This window comes from Typha angustifolia, chromosome 6, assembly GCF_048772165.1.
Source record: "Typha angustifolia cultivar Huaian chromosome 6, ASM4877216v1, whole genome shotgun sequence".
In the NCBI taxonomy this organism is placed as follows: domain Eukaryota; kingdom Viridiplantae; phylum Streptophyta; class Magnoliopsida; order Poales; family Typhaceae; genus Typha; species Typha angustifolia.
Genome location: NC_133244.1, coordinates 7,404,022 through 7,425,937, shown reverse-complemented (window position 1 = coordinate 7,425,937; position 21,916 = coordinate 7,404,022). Strand labels below are relative to the sequence as shown.

The 21,916-nt window shown below is 38.3% G+C and overlaps 3 protein-coding genes and 1 non-coding gene across 4 annotated transcripts; 1 reads left to right on the top strand and 3 right to left on the bottom strand.

The window, feature by feature from the left end:
- Positions 1-608: 608 nt before the first annotated feature.
- LOC140761107 (large ribosomal subunit protein eL36x-like) lies at positions 609-2,555 on the bottom strand. Its single transcript, XM_073098299.1, has 4 exons — positions 2,520-2,555; positions 2,267-2,386; positions 972-1,171; positions 609-859 (listed from the first exon to the last, which is right to left on the bottom strand). The coding sequence occupies exons 2-4, from the start codon at positions 2,366-2,368 to the stop codon at positions 829-831; spliced, it is 333 nt and encodes a 110-aa protein (XP_072954400.1). The 5' UTR covers positions 2,369-2,386; positions 2,520-2,555; the 3' UTR covers positions 609-828.
- A 6,994-nt stretch (positions 2,556-9,549) lies between these two features.
- On the bottom strand, positions 9,550-11,095 carry LOC140760881 (fasciclin-like arabinogalactan protein 4). Its single transcript, XM_073097947.1, has one exon. It carries the CDS (start codon positions 10,953-10,955, stop codon positions 9,750-9,752), a length of 1,206 nt encoding a protein of 401 aa, XP_072954048.1. The 5' UTR covers positions 10,956-11,095; the 3' UTR covers positions 9,550-9,749.
- A 314-nt stretch (positions 11,096-11,409) lies between these two features.
- Positions 11,410-18,962, bottom strand: LOC140760880 (protein ESMERALDA 1). The gene is made up of 10 exons (XM_073097946.1): positions 18,386-18,962; positions 17,253-17,322; positions 15,890-15,957; positions 15,672-15,760; positions 14,644-14,841; positions 13,522-13,726; positions 13,253-13,420; positions 12,756-12,923; positions 12,459-12,649; positions 11,410-12,105 (listed from the first exon to the last, which is right to left on the bottom strand). Exons 1-10 carry the CDS (start codon positions 18,776-18,778, stop codon positions 11,943-11,945), a joined length of 1,713 nt encoding a protein of 570 aa, XP_072954047.1. The 5' UTR covers positions 18,779-18,962; the 3' UTR covers positions 11,410-11,942.
- Positions 18,963-20,622: 1,660 nt separating this feature from the next.
- Positions 20,623-20,695, top strand: TRNAK-CUU (transfer RNA lysine (anticodon CUU)). Its single transcript has one exon. It is a non-coding gene; the product is annotated as a tRNA-Lys (tRNA).
- The last annotated feature ends 1,221 nt before the right edge of the window (positions 20,696-21,916 follow it).

Sequence of the window (21,916 nt, the reverse complement as noted above, 5' to 3'; positions counted from 1 at the left end):
CTGCATCATCGGAGATGGATTAAAATATGTTACGTTTTTAGTTAATTCATGAGACCTATTTTGCAAATTATATCTGTCTTTCCAATGCGAGCTGTCGATCTAGTTGGAAAAATGAGTTCTAATTCATTTGGCGCCTGATGATCGAAAACTATGGATAGCGAATAGATGAACATACGTATATTCATGGACACATCTATTCCTGACTTCTAGAAATAAACTAATTTGCAACAACAAAATTATGGGCTGTTATTTTCTTCCTGGGGGTATAAGCCACAATGTTGAAGAGCTAGAATATAATTTAGCCAAGAGGCCAGTTTGCAGGTGAGGAAAAACGGCAGTGCATTAATCCTTATAAATCAAGTACTCCTAGTGATGTATCCCACTCTGACAAATAGTTCAAAATGTTTTCAGAAAAACGTAATCAAATTCTTCATATACAAAAAAAAGGTATGATATCAATAAAGAAAGATTTCTCTCAGACGTAATTAGTTCACAGATTGCTCACGATGATGAGCTTTTCTCGATTCAACAACTGAGGCCAATAGATAGCAAAACTATAGCATGGAAAGAATTAGATTGCAGAAAGATAGACCGCCAGTCACCCAAAATATAGAGAAGACACAAATTTTGCCGACCTAAAATTCTTTAAAAAAGAATGCCACCATAAATTGAAACATCCTTAATGTCATAAAGGTAAGTTTCTTGTTAAAACAAACACGGGCAGTGAACCGATAGATATGCTTGGAAGCAAGTCTAAAGGTCTTCACAAGTAATCAAAACTCTAAAGTCCATCTCTACTAATGCAGAACCATCTCAACTTGCAAGGTTTTATTTCTTCTTCTCAGACACTCCGGCCGACCTGAAAATCAAGGTTATCAGGATGGCATTATCCAAGGAAATAAGAAGCTTGAATAAGGGTAAGCAACTATACCAACTATAAGGAAAACCACTCAAATGAAGAAAAAACACACCTCATTTTCCTGAGAACATTAGCCATCTCCTCACGCTTCTTCTTTGCTCTCTTGTGTGTACCAAGCTTTCTCTTTGCCACCTTCAGTGCCCTCTTGTCCTTTCCAACTTTAAGAAGCTCAGTAATCCGCTTCTCATACGGAGCAAATCCAGCAACCTCCCTTATCAAGTTCCTGACAAAATGCACCCGCTTGCTGGTTTTCTGGAAAAAAACAGAACATAACAGAGATGTAGTTAAATCAACTACGAAAGGAAGATAAACAAAGCACAATTATAACGAACACGATTATACATTGCATTCCAACATGTTCAGATTGCATGAAACCGTAACAGAAAAGGGACAGAATGAGGTATTTGGCAAGGAAAATTCATGAAGATTACATAACCAAATTCCTTCGGAAGGAAAAAAAGGCTGCATTGGCAACAACCAACAATAATGCAGAATTTCCAACTATATTAATGTTTCCTTTTCTGAGAAGATAACAGTAACATCAGCATCATTGTTTGGTTTGTCTAGAACAAAAGGCATCTTAGAGATTGAAAACCCAAAATGGCAAAATATAATCTAAATTAAAACATGAAACCATAACAGTAAGGTATACATATACTTTCACAAAGAACACTGAAAGGCATTAGAATCCATCAACGTCAGAATATCTGCAATTAATTTGAATTCCAAATGCACGCTACAGAGTGTTAACTTTGTATAATATGCTAAGGTGATGCCTATATGACACCGCCTAAGTCGCCCATGGTACCAAGATGACAACTTTTCAAGACAAGCATAGGAAACTAAATGCTCATTGTATAATTCTAAGCATCTGCTGTTTATTTAATGTTTCGATTAGCAGAATAGCAACAGCAGGATACAACAAATGGCACGCAAATTCATAAAAAAATATAAAACTATTGTCGCTGAAGGAAGAACGACGCCGACACAGTAACATCATCCCATACTAATGTGGAATTTCTACAAGACTTTGTTCTTCTAAGAACAAGAAAAGGAGACAGATCAGAGAGTTTGCACAACAAATAATTGTTCCACTAGTATTAACATGACTCAGGGAAAAGAAAAACCAAATTATCGCATATATTTGTTATAAATCATCACATCATTCTACATGCAAAACTTGCGTGATCTTCTTTTATGTCTTCTTAACAACCCAGATATGACAAAAACAAAACAAATACATTACCCACAAATCTACAATCAGAACTACAAAGATCGACTCCATTTCCGTATCCCAATAGTTGAAACGAAAGAGCAACGAATGAAACAATGGGATCAGATGTTTACCCCTTTCCTGCTCGAAGGACGAGGAGGCAGCTCCCTCTTGGTGACGATGTGACCTTTGTTGAGCCCAACAAAGATACCGGTGTTCGGCTGCGAAGGGGCCATTGCCAGAACCCGATTCCTCTACCAACAAGCAATATGAGACGAATCAAACCACTATCACACCAATAACATCGAGAAGCGAAGGCAAATAAACAGTAATTTCTCAAGGTCTCGAGGAATAATGGAGCCAACCAGATCGAGAAGGGTTTCTTACCTCGAAAACCCTACAGCCGACGACGTCGAGAACCCTAGGTTTTGGAAGAGGAAACCCTAAATAGAAACACGGGAGCACACTAGGGATCACGGATCTCAAAGACCACGCGTCGTGAATCGGGACTGAGAACTGTAAGGTTTTGTTATTGGGCTTGGCCCAGGAATACAATACTGTGCTTGAGAAGAGACCTGACCATTTACTTGGGCTCTCCTTTGGGCCTCATATTTTTTTTAATATAATATTTATGTTTTAAAGTTGAATCATGCCATATTTCAAGCTTGATTCAAGCCCAAATCATGCACGATAAGGCTCGAATTGATTATATAAAATTGTTTATTAATCAGCTTGTTTAGGTTCAAGTTAGGCTTAAGCTCAAATTGAAAAAAAAAATTCAATTCAAGCTTGATTCAATATTTAAGTTCAAAATTAATTTCAATTCAAACTTGATCATAACTCAGTTTTATTAAGCTCGGCTCAATTACACCCCTACTAAAAACTAACAATAATAGAAATTCTAAAAGATTCAAAATAATTTGGTAGCAATTATGATATTTTAAATAATATAATGATCGATAATTATGATAGTTTAAAAGTTTTCAAAGGCAATTACATAAAAAGCCTTAATATTTAAAATATTTCTCAAGGGCATTAAGGTTATTTTACATCTATATTTAATACAATTTATCTATATGTTAAGTATTTGTTAAGACAACTAACTCTAAAATATTAAAAGCAAAATGCGAATAATATATATCCATATTGTTGAATGTGAATAACATTCTTTTTCCTACTTTTTTTTAACAAGAATTAAGATAAAATGTATAGTTCCAACTCTTATTTTTATAATTCCTTAAAACCATTTGAAACAATTCTGAACTTGAGATAGAAAGAGCAAAGTAAATCTATATAATGCCATTCTTGTGTGCAGAGTGGGGTTGCCAAATGCCAAATACGTACGTAAAAGGTCATGCACTCGTATATATGAAAATCCTGCAATAATGTTGGTGAACATGTTATACCCGCCCGTGTGCTTAGAGATCTCTTTGTCCTACGTAAAACTTCATCTAGTTGGATTTTCTTTCCAAGTATAGCCAGAAGAGGGAGTTGGAATCTTTCTATTCTTGCATGCCTCCCATCTTGTTAGTGAGTGATTCTTGAGGTGGTGGTCTTTAATTAATAGGTCACCTTATAATTTCCTACTTGCAAATAGATCTTGTTGGACTTAGATTATCAAAATTATTAAGGATATTTCTCTCTCTCTATGGTATTTAATTTCTACTTGATATCTTTGGAGAACATGCCAAGCCCATTCACAGGTTAGGTATATATTGAAAGAGCACCACCTGTGACCACTCTTGTTCTCATCTACATATGTTTGGTTAATTAAATAATCAATATATAGTAGAAGAATAATTAACCAATCCAGTGCTACTTAGACTGATAGTGTTTCAGTTAAACTGTCATGATTGGAAATTGAACATGAGAATACTCCGATAACAAAAGCCTCTTTAACCAGCTGAGCATGATTCCATTAATTGGCGTGAAGTTTTAATGGCCTTATCAGCTGTGTTACTTCATCTCAACCGACTGTTTTAAGTTGCAACCTTCCATTTCCACCTAGGAGAATACTCTCCAAAGAATTTGAAGGGATAAGTTTTTTAGTGGCTTCTGTGATTTTACATGCCAAGAGTAGTCCACCTAGTTCTCAAGCAGTGATATTAATTAAATGTTTAAAAAAAAAAGACCATCTGAATTGGATACATTTATAGAAGAAAAGTGCAATCTGAAGTTAAAATATTAAGTTAATCTAACTAGGAAAAGCAGATAAAGAAGGGAACTTATTCAGAAGGCCAAGGAATTAACTGTTCCTTTTGTGAATGTGAAGCTAAGAATTCTTTCTACAGAACTCCTGTACCTTTCCACAATCATGTGGAGGAAGACTGAAGGCTACTTTCTTTTTCTCAAATCAAGAAAACTAAAAGAAACTCTACTGAAGAAGATGGGAAATCAATTAATCAAAGAACACAGGTACTTCTTCTCTTCTCTTCTCTTCTCTTTGGACCAACCTTCTTCCAATATAATACTCCAAAGGTACAGAAACTAAGTTTGAGCTTCATAACATCCAGAAGAAGAAGAAGAAAGAAAAGGAAAAAAAAAAATCTTGGCCATGGGTATGTCTACCTCATCAAAACCAAGTTACACAAACTCCAACAAATTGAAAAGAAAAAAACTTGGTATCGTTTTATAAATTACTTGGCTATGGCAGTCTCTCTTCTAGCCTTCTTAATCCTTAGGAAGCCGCCACCTCCCTCTACAGCACTAAAGAAAGAATCAACCTCACCCTCTATACCGAGTTTGCGGCAAGCTCGAGCAATCCTCGCCTTCCTCTTCCCGCACACCGTCGGCGTAGGTTTCCTCGGCGGCGGCGGCGGGCAAGTGAGAGCCCTAGGAATCCTGTGTCTCGGCGACGTCGGCGTATGATAACCCTCATCATCATCATCACCACCACCACCACCACCACCACCACCTTCTTCTTTTCCCATTCCAACTTCTTTCTCATCATCTTTCGATTTCGATCCAATGGCGGACTCCATGTCTTGTTCTGCCACGTTGTTATCTACTTGTAGCAAATCCCAACGTTGGTCTAGGATGAGTTTGGAGGAGGAGGAGGAGGAGGAAGAGGAGGAGGAGGTTGGAATAATATTATTCCTTCTTGGGCACAGAGAGCTCGACATTGGAAACTTATCGGAGTTCTGTCCGAATAGGGAAACGAACAAGAAGGATGATAGGGAGAAGATGACTCGTGGCTGCGAAAAGAGCCGACAAAGGAAGAGCCAAGAGACGTAAATGAGAGAATAAGAAGACAGCAAGAATAGAACCCCTCGGGAGCTTACAACCTTCTTGTAATATATCCACCTGGTGTATTTGGGCAATTTACTGTACTACAAAAGCGGTCCTCTGCAGCCCTCACCCGCACGACTTCTATACGACCCCCCCTCTCCGTTGCTTAGTTCAGTGAATTCCTGCATCTTGATTCTCTATAAGATCACGTGCCATTGCGTTGCTTTGTACTTATACTTACCTTTATTCCTTGCCCGTTTACATAGGATTCTTTGGTAGCTTTGGACGTTTCTAATCGGAATTGAAACGGGTTTTAAACCCAAAGTCCGATTACGATCCCTTTTTAAAAAAAAAAACTTAATCTAATAAGGTGGGGTGGTTATGAATTAAGGGTGGATTGGAATGGAGTGGGGATGGAAGGTGACAAATTTTGGTAGGTAGTTAAGAGAAAGGAAATATACGTACAAAAAGAGTGCATTGGATCCTTCACCCAATGAGCTGGAGAGAAGATTCTTTTCAACTAACTGCTTGGCCTTACTTGGCCTTACTTGGCCTCATATTAGAGCTAAATCCATTATCCATGATATCATATGATCCACTCTAGTTCATGGAGCCATAATTAAGTTGACTTTCTTTAATTCCATACATTTTTTCTTATGGTTAAACTCATATCTACCAAAACTCGAATACTTTATCTTTTATTCTGAAATGAATGCCTTGTCTTATTATTATGATAAAGTTTGGTAGTAACTTTAGAAGGCAAAAATATAATAGAGAGCACAACTTCCCCACACCACTTCCACTGCATCACAATTCACACACCTTGATGATGCCATAGCAAGTCATGCATGCCTCCCCTATTCCTTCATGATTATGCCCCCATGTTAAGCCATCATCATCTCTCATGTCAAGCAATCATCCACTTTGCAGGTCAAATAGTCTTGCCATCCATTCCCCCCCCCCCACACACCTCCAACTGCATCACATTCTTGGGATCATGCATCCAAACTTTTTCCATCTCTCCAAAAGTTAATTGCAAGGTGGTTGTCTTTAAATTTCTTCTTGTGTTATTTGACGAGACAAAAACATGGACGATTCGTAGAAACATTCCTCTTTACATATGTTCATCTTTTTACTGTTTTCACATTCCAAGAAAAACTACATTAAATAGGACTATTGTTTTAGAGAGACTAATCAAGTTACTAATTGGTTAGCGTCTTTATGCTTTGGGAACGAATCTTTTTATAGCAAGTGTGCTCGAGAGAATTATATACTGCGAAGAAAAAGCCGTTAACCCGGGCGGGCGACGACGGCATCATAGGACAGGAATCTGAAGTAGGTAAGACATGGAAGAATGTTTGGAGACACCTTGAGTGGAATTTAGCACAGTACCATGAGAGCATCATAAAGTGTGGCAATTGGAGAGGGGGCTTTAGGTAAAGCTGAGGGTCTGTAGAAGGTTAAAGCCTGGCCCATGATGTCATATTAGGCTGGGCTATTTGGGCCACCCCCTGGCCCTGAGGCGTCAAAAGCTGACCCCTAACTAGGGCGTGGGGTTGTGTCCCTTGTGGTAGAGCAACTTGCCTATCTAGGGTTTAGGACCACCAAGATTCTATCTGCCGTTGTCCTAAATGAGCTTCATGGGCTGGGCAACAACTTTGGTTCCGGATAGCAATCAGGCAGTATAATGTACGGAATCAAATTTTATGATTTTATTGTTCTTTTGACTCTCTCATGTATATTAAAATTTCAGTAACCTATCTATTCTTTTGATAGATATTGAGATTGATATTTAATGATACATGACAGAGATGAGTTTATAATTATATATATATATATAGTTAATTTAGCTCATTAACACGGCAACTGTTGGTTTAGTGGACTAATATGTTATATATTTATCTATATCTCTTTGCCAACTAAGAACACTGGTAAAGGTCCTATCCATACTTTATCTTTAAATTTATAAACATTACACTAATTTGTATGCATCTAACAAAGTCAATCAGTTATCATTTTTACATTAGAATTATACTCTCATTCAAATCTTTACTCGAACCTACTTCACTCCTATCTTGTGTTTATTACCTTGTCCTTATTGGAAGTCTTATCTGAAAGGACCTGTGAACTTAGTAGCTGTGCTGCAGATAGAAGGACTCATGAAGAGAGTACACTTCTCTTCATCAGTTAAAGATCCAAACAGTGGCTTTTATGTTTTTTTTTTTCTTTTTGAACTATTAAATGTGCTATTCTGTCCCTCCAGTATTCATCCAAGTCCTGAAATTTTGAATACTTAAAGATTACGTGTTAGTAATGATTCAACAAACCTTGCATTCTCATGCACAACACTGGCATTCAATGCTGAAAATGTCAGTGTAATAATTTAGCTTCTTGTTACAAGATTCCAAGATAAAACAGGGCTTGATACCTTTAAATTAAAAGAGATTTGAGCTCAAAGTTGACTCAAAACAAGATGAAAGCTGCTGGAGTTTCACGCAATGAATGACTTAGATCTGCTGCAAAGTATAGACAACCTAAAATTCTTAGTTTTTTTAAATGAAGGCTAGTTTCTAATTTTTTTTTAATTTAGTGTGCATATATATATATATATATATATATATATATATATATATATATATAACTCTACAATTGATATTTATATGAATATCTTTCAAAACATTTATCTTTTGCGTGGATATACGCATAAATTTTGATTCCTTTAATAGTAATAAAGCAAAAAATATTCTCTCTTTTACGCATCTAATAATCTTAAGTAAGCGGTAAATTTATCTTTTTCATCTATTAAATGGTTCAGATTTTAAATAATAAGTTTCATAAATTATGTACTTAAATATGAAATTTAGAAGGGTATACAATACTGGCACACAAAAAGAAGAAAAAGAAAAAAACCAAAAGATTGCATCATGAGCTTCATGCACTTGTACAAATTTAATCCAAAATTTTAATTTCCATAGCCCATAAAAGAAGGTATGCTAAAAGGCCAAGTCATATGTGCAGTGCTCCAGTTATTTCCACCAAGAAATTTACTCAAAAACAGTAGGTCCTTTAGGGTCCAGTGGGCTTATCCAGGCCCATGGGCCCCACACTTGTTTTTTTTTTATTATTTATGAACTCGAAGGCTAGATATGGACCCGATAAAAGGCCAACCCTCCCTAGATACAAAGACACTTTAGCCCCTACTGAGCTTTTAGCTGTCTAGGCTAGGCTTCAAAGCTATATACGTCGCCGAACAATTGCTTTGAATCAAACGTCGCCGAGATCTACTACAAGTCGTTGCGTTGTGTTGCCAAAGTGTTTTTCCAACTAACTGTACTATCGAGCCATCAACTGAATCGAGTCAAACCACAAAATCACCAACCATCAAACAATTTTTCCTTAATATTATTTGAGGTTGGAGTTAAACTCATAAACACTTTGGTCATGAGTAAGATACCTACTATCTCTACTAGAGTTGGTTGGTTGCCCCCAAGCTTGGTTAAATGCTAGTGGGACTCCACACGACATGACAGGGGAAGGAATGTAGGATTCCCTACATGCCTAATTGGAAGAATTCGCTACAAGTGTTGACGTGGACCCATGACAGTAAAAATCCAGAGTATACGCGGTCCCCTAAAAACGAGGCGGGTCCCACATGTCACGGACGACGACGTTGGCAGGAAGTAAAGATCGAATCCAACGGGTGGCGGACAGCTCCGCGTGTACTAAAGTCCTCTTGCCGCCAGCTCATTCCCTCGACAGTCCCGTCACCGTTTTGGTGAGCGTACCCCCCCGCCGAACTCCAATAACTCTCTCGTGGATCGAGCTACACCTCTCTCGTCGTCGTCCATCTCTTCCCACCTCATCTCAAAGCCATTTTTAGAGCTCGGAAGAAGGCGATGAAAGGAAGGTATCTTTCACGAGTTTTACAGTTACCGACTTTCGCAGTAGCTAGCTCCAAGGAAAAAGGAAGAAAGAAGAAAGAAGAAAGAAGAAAGATCGATTCTCTGCAGCAAAGGCCTCCATTTTCTGTCATTTTCTGATTCAAATTTCAACTATAAAAATGGCAGTTTTGGTCAAAGAAGGCGATGGAAAGAAGCAATTAATCTTGCACGAGTAGAGGAGGAGAAGAAGAGAGAGAGAGAGAGAGAGAGAGAGTACGAAACGAAGGAATGAATCATTTTTCTACTAATTTAACGAATTCTCCAAATTATTCCAACCAAGACCCAATAAATCTCTCCCCACAATAATAACGGGAAAACAAGGAAAAAGATGGCTGCTTTGCAGCTAAAACCTCCATTTCTCGTATACAATCCCGAATCCCAAAAGAACAAAAAAATTACCCAAAAATTTAGCAGAGGAGGAAAAAAAAAACAAAAATCCAGATCTCTCTCACACCAGTAGTAGAGACATTAACACTATACAACCCACGGCTGCCTTCTTCCTCACGGCTCCGGATCCAACCTCTTCCCTCCTCCCCGGTGGCGAAGACAACCTCGTCGGCGGTGTCTCCTCCGTCGTCTCTGGCGCCATTGCTGCCATCTCCAACGGAGGCGCCGCCACCTCCCCAAACCCGAAGATCTCCCTCGGGAGCAGTACCCTCGACACGGCGAACACCGCGACGGGGTTCTGGTCGAACACCGTCCTCGTGATCGTTGCCTGCACGATCCCCGTGTCGATCGTCACCGTCCCGTTCACCCTCGTGATGTTTAGGGTGAACCGGCCGGCACCGGTCACCTCCGTTGCCAACGTGGGCTGGACCGGGTTGACTATAGATTCTAAGGAGCCCAAGGGATAGTAGGAATGGAGGGCGTGGAAGCGGAGCACCGCCGCCTTCTTATCCGCCGCCAGGGACTGCAGCCGCCACGTGGCGGGCAACCCGGCGAAGGCGTCGTCCGTGGGGACGAAGACGGTGATCCCGGCGCCGCCCTCGTCGCCCTCGAACTCCTCGGCAACTCCTGATGCTTCCAGCATCGACGCCGCGACGTTGAACCCGCGCGCCTCCACGAGGACCCTCGTCACGTTCACTCCGGCCGGAGACCGGCTCTCCGACGCGGCGAGGTCGAACCCGTAAGGGACCAGGAACCCATCCACCGCGAAGACGCTGATGTTGTATGGAACGGCGATGACCGGGCCCAGCACGGTGGCGTTCGAGAACGGCACCGGCGAGCGCACCGACGAGGCGGTGAGGTTGACCGCGCCGAGGTCGGCGGCGGCGCGGCCGGTGGTCTGGTAGAGAGTGGTGATGAGCTTCCCCGCCGTGGGGAGGCGGCGGAGATCGGCGGGGGAGAGGTACTCGAGGAGGACGTGGTAGCGGAGGACGTCGGCGATGTCGGTGGCTGGGGAGGCGGCGGCTGCGGCTGCGGCGAGGTCCGAGCGGAGGAGGTAGGTGTTGGGAACAGCGAGAAGGGTCAGGGACGACCGCCCATTGAGCTCACGGGCGACCGAGGTCGACGTCAGCAGCCGGTTGAATCCGGAGAGGTCGGGGTAGGCTGAGAGGAGCGCAGTGATGTTAACCGCAACAGCCGAGGATGGTAAGATTAGGAATAAGACCAAGATGGCGAGGGTAGAATGGGAAAAGGGAGGAGAAGGGACCATCTTCTTCTTTTCTGTCTCTCTCTCTCTTCGGTACCGAAGTGAGAGTGAGAGAGTGAAGGGAGAGCAAGAGACGAGGGTGGGGAAGAAGATGAGGAAAATATTTTATTAATTAATTGGTTTTTTTTTTTTAAAGAGATCTATAGTTATTAATTGATGGTGAGATTTTATAAAAATTGAACAGGGTGTTGTAAATGGAATGGTCGATAGATCTGATGACGAGATGTGCGTTTTATCGATCCCATCCTTGTCTGGTTGGCTCGCTTGTCGGTCTAGCTGGACGAAGGGACACGTGATGAGCTGCAGCCTCGGATAGCTGGCCCCTAATCGGGTTAAAGGCCTCGCGGATGCGGATACGAAACCCGACCCGCTATTAGTCTCGACCTTTCTTGCTGATGTATTCCTAACAACATAGGTAAATAAATAAAGACGTAACGAATTTGTAATTAATTTCTGCATTATTAACCCTTGTAATTGGGCACAAAGTTATACATGATGATGTCATTGATTACACAAAAAGGAAAGATGCCTTTCTCAAAAAAATGAAGAATAAGAAGAATTCTTCACAACATCAGCTACAAGGGACAGTAACCTAGCTATACAAATGTCAGAAGAAAATGATCTACAAAGGCTAGTATCCCAGGTGACCAAAATTTCCTGCTTATCTTTACAAACATTCACATATGACAAGAAGAAACCAAGACATTACGGACGTCCGCCAGAGCAAGAGTAAAGAGTGAGGCTCCAAATGCTTGTTAGATACAAAAGCTGTCAGCGCCAAGGGTAACTTAGCTTGAAGGCTCCCATACATCGCCTCTTCCGACTATACACCACTTACCCAAGGCTGAAAAGAATTTGTTGATTTGCGCTCATTCAGGCAATGACCAAAACTGGCACTCCACCAGATACCGCTGAAAGAATGAATGAATAACACACCTACACAAAAATCAGGTCAGCCTCCTAAGTTATTCGAAAGTCCTCCAGTTGATACTATCTATCCGGTAAAGAACTCAAAAGTTCTGTTTTGTTTGATCGGCACATGCAGTCTGGGCAGGGATAGCTATAGATAGAATCATTTGGTCTTTTGATTTCAATTCCCTTGGCATCACTGTGAGATCGCATAGTTAGCAGCTGCCGTTTCAATGCCTTCCACCTGTTAGAAAAGGTAAACAAAAGATAAAGTATGTTGATCATCCAAATACACCAAGACAAAAAAAGAGATGAGTTTGAACAAAACTAGTGATGTATCAAACGACTACATTGTTAGGGAACCATATGCTTTGCAAACTCCCTGAGTTTTGCTCAACTGTGCGACCCAATGATTAAAAAATAAGTATATTGATGCAATGGAATAGTTATAACTTGATGACTGATAAAATAAGTGCCTAAAGATTTGAGCAATGAATACATAGACATCGGCAAGCTTTTAAAGTAAAATAAAGTAAAAGTCGCGTAGCAAACTAATGTTGAGGTGAATTAGTGTTTATTAAGGCTAAGAAAATATACCCAATATTTGGATTGTCAAATAACACGGCTAATTTCCTTTTGTCAGGCTTGATAGTCTTAGAATGCCCACCGTACAGGTGTCTCCTGTGACCAATTAGGAATTGAGGAAAGTTTCCACCTTGAGTAGTTACAAAAACTTCGCTATGAAGACAAACACTGTAGTCAATAGCAGCCATCCTGGAAGAGAAATTCTGGAACAGATGCTTTCAAATTAGAACAGTGAAAAAACCAGAAGAATCATTAAGTACTAAATTCAGAAAAAAAAAGATACTGAAGAAAAATAGATAACATGCCTACCTTAAATGGAGCAAGCTCCTCAGCTGATGCCAACGTTTCTTTAGTTTGTAAAAGGGGAAACATTTCAAGAAGTGGGCCCATGGTCTTCTCTGCTTTGTAGATCTTTCCAGAAGCCAAATAAATAGCAGTGCTATTGCTGAAACCCATTCCACGGAGCATCAATCCTACCTGAAACATGAAAAATTAAGGTATAGGAATCATGAAACAAGGTGCAAGATGACATCACTATAGTGCTTTTCCTCTTCTAGCTTTTATAAGGGTTTTAGGTGATACTACTATATATTTGCTTCAACGAACAATTCTGCTTCCACCTGAATGCCTCTAAAAGATACAAACTTGAAAAGAAATATCTCATTTCTTCACATTTAAATCTCAATCTAATAATTGCAGCAGCAAGAGATGGTTGTAGAGCAATATACATAAGTCCTCAAGATTATATATTTATATATACACTATAATTTTCTCTTAAGGAATGACATGGAATTACAGAGAAGTACCTCCAGAGGTGTAAGCGGACATTTGCCATTAATCCTTATAGCACCAGGTCGTATTACACGGCCGGGTTTAGTAAATTTTCCTCTCCAACCTCTTTCTCTTGCTGCATTCATTTCCTGCCTCTCCTGTTCACCACCATCAAATATGCAACACGAGAAGGCAACCATATCCTGCAGAAAGATGACTATGTCACTCAAATCTCCAATAACATCACTGTAAGCCAAAACTGCAGCAACAAAACCAATGTCAAAAATCATTAATGCAAACTGACCTCTTCAAAACGAAGATGTACTGCAATATATTTCCCATTATTCTCGAAACTCCGTTCTTTTATCCGAGAAACCAATTTTTCAGCCAAATTTGCAATAGGATTTGAAAATTTTAAGGCTTCAAAATTAGCTAAGCACCTTAAACGTTGGACAGCAGAAGGGGAATCAAATGACAGCCGATTTGCAAAAGGAGATATCCTTATAAACCTACATTTTCAAAAGAAGCAGATTCGTTAAGCAGTTATTAGTCTATAAGTGCATGGAAACACACTAGTATGCATTATCAATCAGTTAGTTTAACAGTATCATCTTATCAGCTTTTCTACATACAAATGATAACTCTAGAACTTTCAGAAGTAGACATCTTTGCTGATATAAAATATAAACATATGGGTACAAATTGTTATTTTCTAATTTGTAAATTTATAATGGTGACAAATTGTTCTGCAAGAGATAAGCACCAGTTAGAGCAGCAGATAACACCTACTCTCACGAGCGAATATACCATACTTGGCAGGAGTTCCTTGTTATATAAAATTAAAAGTGCATTGTGCAGGAGAAAGGGGGAAAAAAAATCAAAATTCAACTTCCTATGAGAAAATCTCACAGAAAGGAGTAATCTACCAAATTTCGACTGTAATTGTTGTTTTGTAGATCCCAGAAAATATAATTTAGATCTTAGATGCGGACTGTCTATACTAGATTAGAAGTACCAGGACACTTCAGAAGAAACTATACTTTAATAGGACTGTCCGATTCTCCCCTTTCTCTTACTAAAATTCAATCCAAACAGGAGAGAATCTCTCTTTTAACTGTCTTCTTTTCTCTCCTATTCTCTCTGTTCAAACAGGGTGTCAAATATGCTGTTGATGCCATCATGAGGAGAATTAATATCTACTACTACTATTACCATAATGATAATGTTACACTTACTAATTTGTACCTAGCAACATGAGTTAGTATTGGTACCACTATTATAAGAAAAGAATATAGGCTTTATTAGTTGATCAAACGAGCGAATACACTACAAGTAGCAATGAGTGGCATAGATTCTCATAAACAGTAGAAAGGTTTCAATCAATCATCTTTAACAATTAAAAATATAAACAGGATGTTCGACTCACTTTTCCTCAACCAACTTAGGAAGAACAGCATCCTTGTAATATTGAATAGAAGACCAAGCTTTTACTTTGAAATTAAACACATTACTCATGTTGTGACCAAATCGTTCCATTATTAATTCGGGCACCTTATCAACCACTCGCACATCGTTTGCAAGAGTTTTGATGAAGTGATCCTCATCATAGATATCCCTAAATTTGCTGCATCCAAATACATTTGTCAGTTGTATCTTCAACATCAATTCTCTGCATACTATAAACTATTAAAATATTAGCTACGAATCTTATTCTTCCATGCAGGTGATACAAACGCAAAGATCTCGACTTTTAGGCTTGCATAACTCCTGAAATCTAATGCAGGTGAACATCAAGGAAAAGAAAGTCAATATAGGATCAACATTCAGATATACAACCATATACAATAACATGATTGCATTTTCTACTAGGCTTGATCCATAATTGCATAACATGTCCACAACAAGGGTGTTCATCTGTAAAGATTGCCTAGAACAATGTTAACCTAGCTCCGTTACCTATCACTTACTGGTCTGCAATATCCACTAAATTGCATATTGTTGTACTTTTTTGACACTACCAACCAATTATTCATTGTTCAATATGGTAGGAAGCAAACATAAAAGATAGTCATACATGGAATGTATCATCAATTCACCATGAACTACTAAAAGCCCCTTTTGGACAGCAGAAGCTTAGTAACATTTTAAAGCCTACTTATCTTTCTAAGGCGGTGGACATTTCAGTCCTACTGTTGCACCTCATAGCCTCAGAATACTAATCGACAACCTCAGAAAATGCAATATGCTTACCAAAATGACTTACTGCAAGCTTTGCTCTTGACATGTTGTAAAAGATGACTTGCTATCTATTAGAAAACTCAGATAAACTAATAACAAGTTAAACTCAAGCTACTCAAATTTCAAATTAGTAAACTGTTCAGCCAAAAACTGCAGTCATCGTACTACAAGAAGCAGATATACGACCCAGAGAAAATAAGAGAGTATCTCACGAACCTAGGATCTCTCCAGATGCTATGATAGTGGAAATTTGGTATAACAAGCGTAGCATTCAGATAGCCTGCTACAGCAACTGCATTGCATATCTAGAAATGTACAACATAAGCAAAATAAGTAATCAATGAAACATATAAAAAAGAAGAAGAATCCAGACACCCTGAAGAGAACCAATTAAAACCATTACAACAAGAAAATGGAAAAGGAAAAATGACAACCGATGTTCGCTGTTGATTCAAGCCACCATTTGCTTCAATATAAATGTAACCATTTGATTCTGGCAAACCTACATGAGTTGAAAAGTAAGATGGTAGATAGTTTTCTTGAGAAATAAATGTCTAAACAAGATAACTAACAGCATATCAGAAGTACTGAATAAATGCAATGCTCCAAAATTCAACACTTTGGCAGCAATCACATAGATCATATGAAGTAATATTTCAAAATTGTTAAGACAATGTAATCTGGCATGAATTCAAAGCTACTTGAATATTGATTTTTGGATTTTTAAAATAATAAAAGAGAATTTGAAAACAACTTTAAAAAATTTGTACTGTGTAAGGAGCATAGAATTCAGCTATCAAATTTAGTAATTAGTATCAAGTACACTAAAAGGTATTTCTTTTTTGGATATCATAGCTTAACCATCCACCATTTCATCCTTCCCATTTGCAGCTGTAAAGAATAGTGTGTTAATCCTAAACATGGAGCTATCTTAAACAAATGGATCAGATGATGCTTACTAATCATGCTCATCAAGCAATGGATAATTGATTAAAATTTTACTGAGGCATCGCTAAGTGGATTCTAGCAATTTGTTGAATAGGACCTAACTGAAAAAGAGAAATAAATGATATGAAAAGATTATTTGGCGAAAAACAAACTAAAGATATAGGTGGACAATTAGCACAACTTGTTCAGTCTTAGTAGTTCTAATTATCTAGCATAACTAGTGCAATCTTAGTAGTTTTAGTTATCTAGCACAACTTTTTCTTTTCATCATCTTGGCCTTTCCACTTTTTACTCGAGCAACAAAATGACCCAAATATTATGTATTATTATAGTAAACAAACTTCTCAGATGTCAATATACCTCTTCTTTGAGGAGTTTTGGATCAATTATGATATTTTAACAGATAATGATAAACCCAAAATTTATCTTTAAAAGAGAAAATGATATAATACAATCTATCTCACATCAAATTTCAGTAATCCAAATAAGTATGGAAATTAAACTTTGTAATGTGGCTTTATAGGATACACTATTGCAACGAGAAGCAAAGCTGGTTATGTCAAAATTGTTATTGCAGATCTACAGGAATAAAGTGATAGATTAAAAGGCATGGAATAACAGATTCAACATGAAAGAATATGCTAAAAAAAGGTCTCCATGGTTGAGCATAAAAAGTTTTATATGCTAAAAGCCACATGCACAAGGAAGAATTACATTCAAATTTCAAGTGGCATAGAAAGAGAATGAGCTTGTTAGTTTCAAAAAGCATATAGATATTAAATTTCCCAATTTACAGAAAAAAAAAAAATCAAAAGCTACATGTTACAATAAATTTTGGCAAATCAGTACCATTTGTGCTTGTGTTTATACATGGTCTCCAGCCACCACCTTTATAAGAGTGCTTCCATACAGTTGCTATCTACAAAATTTAAAAGCATAAGAGTAGCCATCACAACTTAGTAATCTACTATCAAAGTACAACATCCATGGTGAGGAAAACCTAATAAAATGTAGGGAAATGAATTTAATGATTTCATGAACTTGACATTAAACCTAGTCAAGATCATATACTGTTACGATGGCTAGGAAGTAGGAACCATAATTACTTATGGAATATTCAGCATGAAACTAATACTGTTTCTATATAAAGAATACTTCCTATTACAGGAATACATTCTTTCTATTTTCAATCATGTGCATAGTAATTTAGGTGTTCTTGCAGAAGAACCAGACAAATATTTCATGTTTGGTTTCAATTACATTCACGTCCCCTAAACAGAAACATACTATTTTGCACTGAAGTATACAATATCATTTCCCTGAGAAAATGAGCAAACATCCACCTATGATTTCTCCAAAGATAAGAGGTCAAATCCAACCATTACTATGACTACACGATGGCTCAAGGTTACTTACCTCAGAAAGACCTTTCAATGGCGGACAACTAGATGTGATCATACATGCACATTGTAATCTCCAAACCTATATAACCCCGTATGCTCATACAACAAGAATTTACATATGTAAAATGATGAATACTCGTAAACATGAATTGATCCTGTCAATTAAACACATTTAAATTTATAATTCGTAACATGCACGAACCAAAAACCTATATAAGCTTTATGAAGATCTCTCCTATTACTATATGTCACACCCACAACGTGGTACCCTAATACAATTCTAAGGAAGTCACAATCAAGTCCCAAATGCCTCCAATACCAACCACATCTAAATGTCCAAGAACGTGCAGAAACATATGTTGCATTTTTCGATACTAAGTTTAATAAATTTAATGATCCAAACGACCAGCATTAAGCAAATTATGCAGAAATCCCAAATCTAATCAAGAGATTGTCCACGTGAAAAGATGCAACATCTGATATCACCAGAAGAGAAGTAGAAAACCTCATCAGATCCAAAGCATAACACAATAGGATATACAAGAAGAGTGGAAACGGAATAAAGATTCAAGAACCGACCGCATCCGTGGAGTTATCCGCATCCATATCAGCCCGGAGGCGCTCGTAGAGCTGGGGACTCCGGTACACAGATCCGGGGGCCGGCCGCGAGATGATATGCGGCACGCTGTCGAGCGATATCGAACCCATGTAGAGGAGCATCGCCGCCACATAGAGGAGCGGCGCGAAGAGGAAGATCGCCTGCCGCCGCAGAAGGATCGATAGCATCACCCACGCCACCCTCTGCCCCACGCCACGTGGCGCCTGCGGCGTCCTCCCGCCGCCTCCTCCCCCGGCCCCCTTCGACGGTCTCCGGTGTACTCGAGGAGATCTCCTCGGCGAAGACGGCGGCGACGGAGTCCCTCCGCCGCCGCCGCCGCCGCTCCCAAGGCGGTTGTAGGCGTGGAGCTGCATCTCCCGACAGTTAGGGTTTCGTTATGCGGCACGAAGCGCGCCGGGGTTCCGCTCCTTCGCCTTCTCCGCCCTCTCCCTCCTCCCCCTTTTCTTGGAAAGTGGGAAAGGAGTTGGTTGGGGAAGGAAGAAGGGGGTGATCAGGTCAAGGTATGGGGGCGGTGTCGGGACTCGGGACACCGCGATCAAGTGCGAAGCACGTGATCCGTGGGGGTTTGCTTTTATTAGGAATTAACGAGATCATCCCATAATTATATAAATAAATATAAGTTGATGCCAGTAGATTACTTGAGGAATTTTTATTCTGACGTTGATAATTACTTTCCACATTCCACCTTCCTTCCACCAGAAATAACGCGTTCTAAGGGCAGGGCCGGGCAGGGCCAAACTAACTCTCTATTAGCGGTTTATAATTCAACTAGTCTCCGAGTCTCCTCCTCTTTAAAATAGTCGAAAACTCATCTTGTGTCCAAATATCCAATTAAACCTAATATTTTGTTTCAGCAAATATATATTATGACTACTTACAAACTAAAACTATGGCTTACAAATTTTTATAACTCTTTTTCTAATTTGAAAAACTCCCCACACGAGAGACCTGATTCAAAGCTTACAGGTTGGAATTTTGACTCCTCTCAGTACCGATCTATATAAATTAATAACATACTTAACAACACTGAGCGTGGATGCTAATGCAAATTTAGAAATACACCATCCACCTTATGAATTCTTATTCTTAGCCCAAAGACTATGGCATATAATTGTATGCCTTCTTTTTTTTTAATATGTAAAGTGGATGTTCTTTAAACTAAATATGGAAGACTTTGTAAATCAATAAATTTTAAGATCTCGTTCACTTATATAACTAATATAAATTATTCTTGTATATTTTTATAAACTATTATAATAATTATATTTAATATGACATATATAAATGACTAAAATATCTTTTCATAATAGACGGATGAGAAGATGTGAGCGATAGTGATTGAAATAATAGTTGATAAAATAATAATAAGAATATGAGAAAGAAATATATATTACTATAGTAGTTTTGAGATAAGGGATTGTTTTCTAATATGCTAGTATAAAAAATATATTTGATCAAGTGAATGAATGCGAGAGGTTACTAAGTAAAGTAGTCATTAGCCCATCATGTGCTGTTCTGGCAGTGTTTGTGAAAATGCTAAGTTGGGAAAACACATAGTGTGATATTGTATTGGTCTGCAGGGAGTTCAGAGTTGGCATTCTCAGCATTTGATATGGTATAATATAACACATGCACTGCTGTCAGTGCTATTGCTAACATATGAAGGTTAAGATTCTTGTTTTATATCAGGTTATGTTGCTAAAGATTGAGTGAAATAGCTGTCTGGATTCATGATGTGATTGATACCTTCATAGATATAATCTGGATGTTGCTAGACATCCAAAACTCCTCTCTGGAATAAAACAAGCAGCACAGAATGCAATGCTGCTATACCTTGGGCCCCAAGCAGAACTTGTTTTTTTCCTCTCTCAATTTATTTTTCTCTGAAAAATATAACAAAAAGAATTATTACACCTTACATTTTCTTACATTTTGACTATATTATAAGTAAAGTTTATATTTTTGATAAATAGGGCTCTCTATTTACTAAAGATATCAGGTCATACTCTAGCATTTGATAGATAGATATAATTTAATAGACCATCAGATTAATTTAATTATAGAACCAAATTAAGCCTCTAAAATATTAAAACCATATTCAAACATCAAATTACCTGAAGATCAATTGATTTGAAGCTATTATTGTTTAGTCTCAAAGATTTTAATTAAGATTTTAAAAACTAATTAGACTTAAGCAGCCCGTCTAGCTCAGTTGGTAGAGCGCAAGGCTCTTAACCTTGTGGTCGTGGGTTCGAGCCCCACGGTGGGCGAATCAATTTTTTGTTTAAATTCTTTGTATATTGGTTTATTAGGCCCATAGATGTTTAATGGGCCAGCCAATAAGGTCCTCAGGCCCAGACCAAGATACATTGGTTGATCCCAAAATCCCAATTAGGACAGACTCATATAATTAATTATAGTACGACTGGGTATAACTAACAATCTAATCATATTATAAATATTGGGTGTCTCTCTCTAACACCTACATTGCAAACAACTTGTAGGTTATCTTATTGTGTTGCTAACCTTATCATTAGTGTTCATAGTCAATGGAGATGGAAAGATTGGCAAATAGCAATCAATCAAGCTTTATGGAGCAAGATGCATATATTCTACACAATAAATAATAACCAACATATTCTAATGCTCCTTTTTTCCTTGAATCATTTTTGGGACCAAGCTGTTCCCCAAAAGAAATGATCAGGGCGAGTCATAGGGCCACCACTAGCAAAAGCATTAGGCTTGGTGCTGAGATTGCCCACATTTTGAGGAGTCTCCATGTGAGTATCATTGAGAGGGCCGCCCACAAAGAGCCAAAGGGTGGTGGTACGTCGTAAAAAGGCTGCATGCCCTAAGTCCTCTTTCTTAGGGCCAAATTGTACATCAATAGATTAAATAATAATACTACCAATAATTTATAATTTATCTTTAGGTTATAAGACGTCGATCCTTTATTGAGAAACGTTCGGAGTCCTAGTCTCTTGCAGCCGGTTATTTTTTATAGGAGAGTTTCGATAGATCAAGAGGGAGGCTTGTTCTAGGGCCGATGTCATATCTTATTTGTAATCTTAATTATTTGTCGATCAATTTGTAATTCAGCTAAGAGGGGGGTTTGTTTCAAAATGTTATCCTATCTCTCCTTCTTATATCATGTATTATTATGTTGTAACTACTATTTAAAGTTTATTTCACAGTGTTATTCTATCTCCTATTCTTATTTTATGTATCATTTTATAACCACTTTTTAAAGCTTAACGAATCATTTTGTCTACGGACATTTGAAAAAAAAAACAAATACGTATTAAAATTATATGCAGTTAATAGTACTACTAATAATATGGTTATGACCGCCTAAGAGTTGATTATCTCAGTAACATAAGTCCAACAAGGTGTCATTATATGGTCCCTTATATGATAGATATATAAAGGACCAACAAGGTGATAAACTAATAGAGCTAAAATATATGACGTACTAGGTGGTGCAATTACTA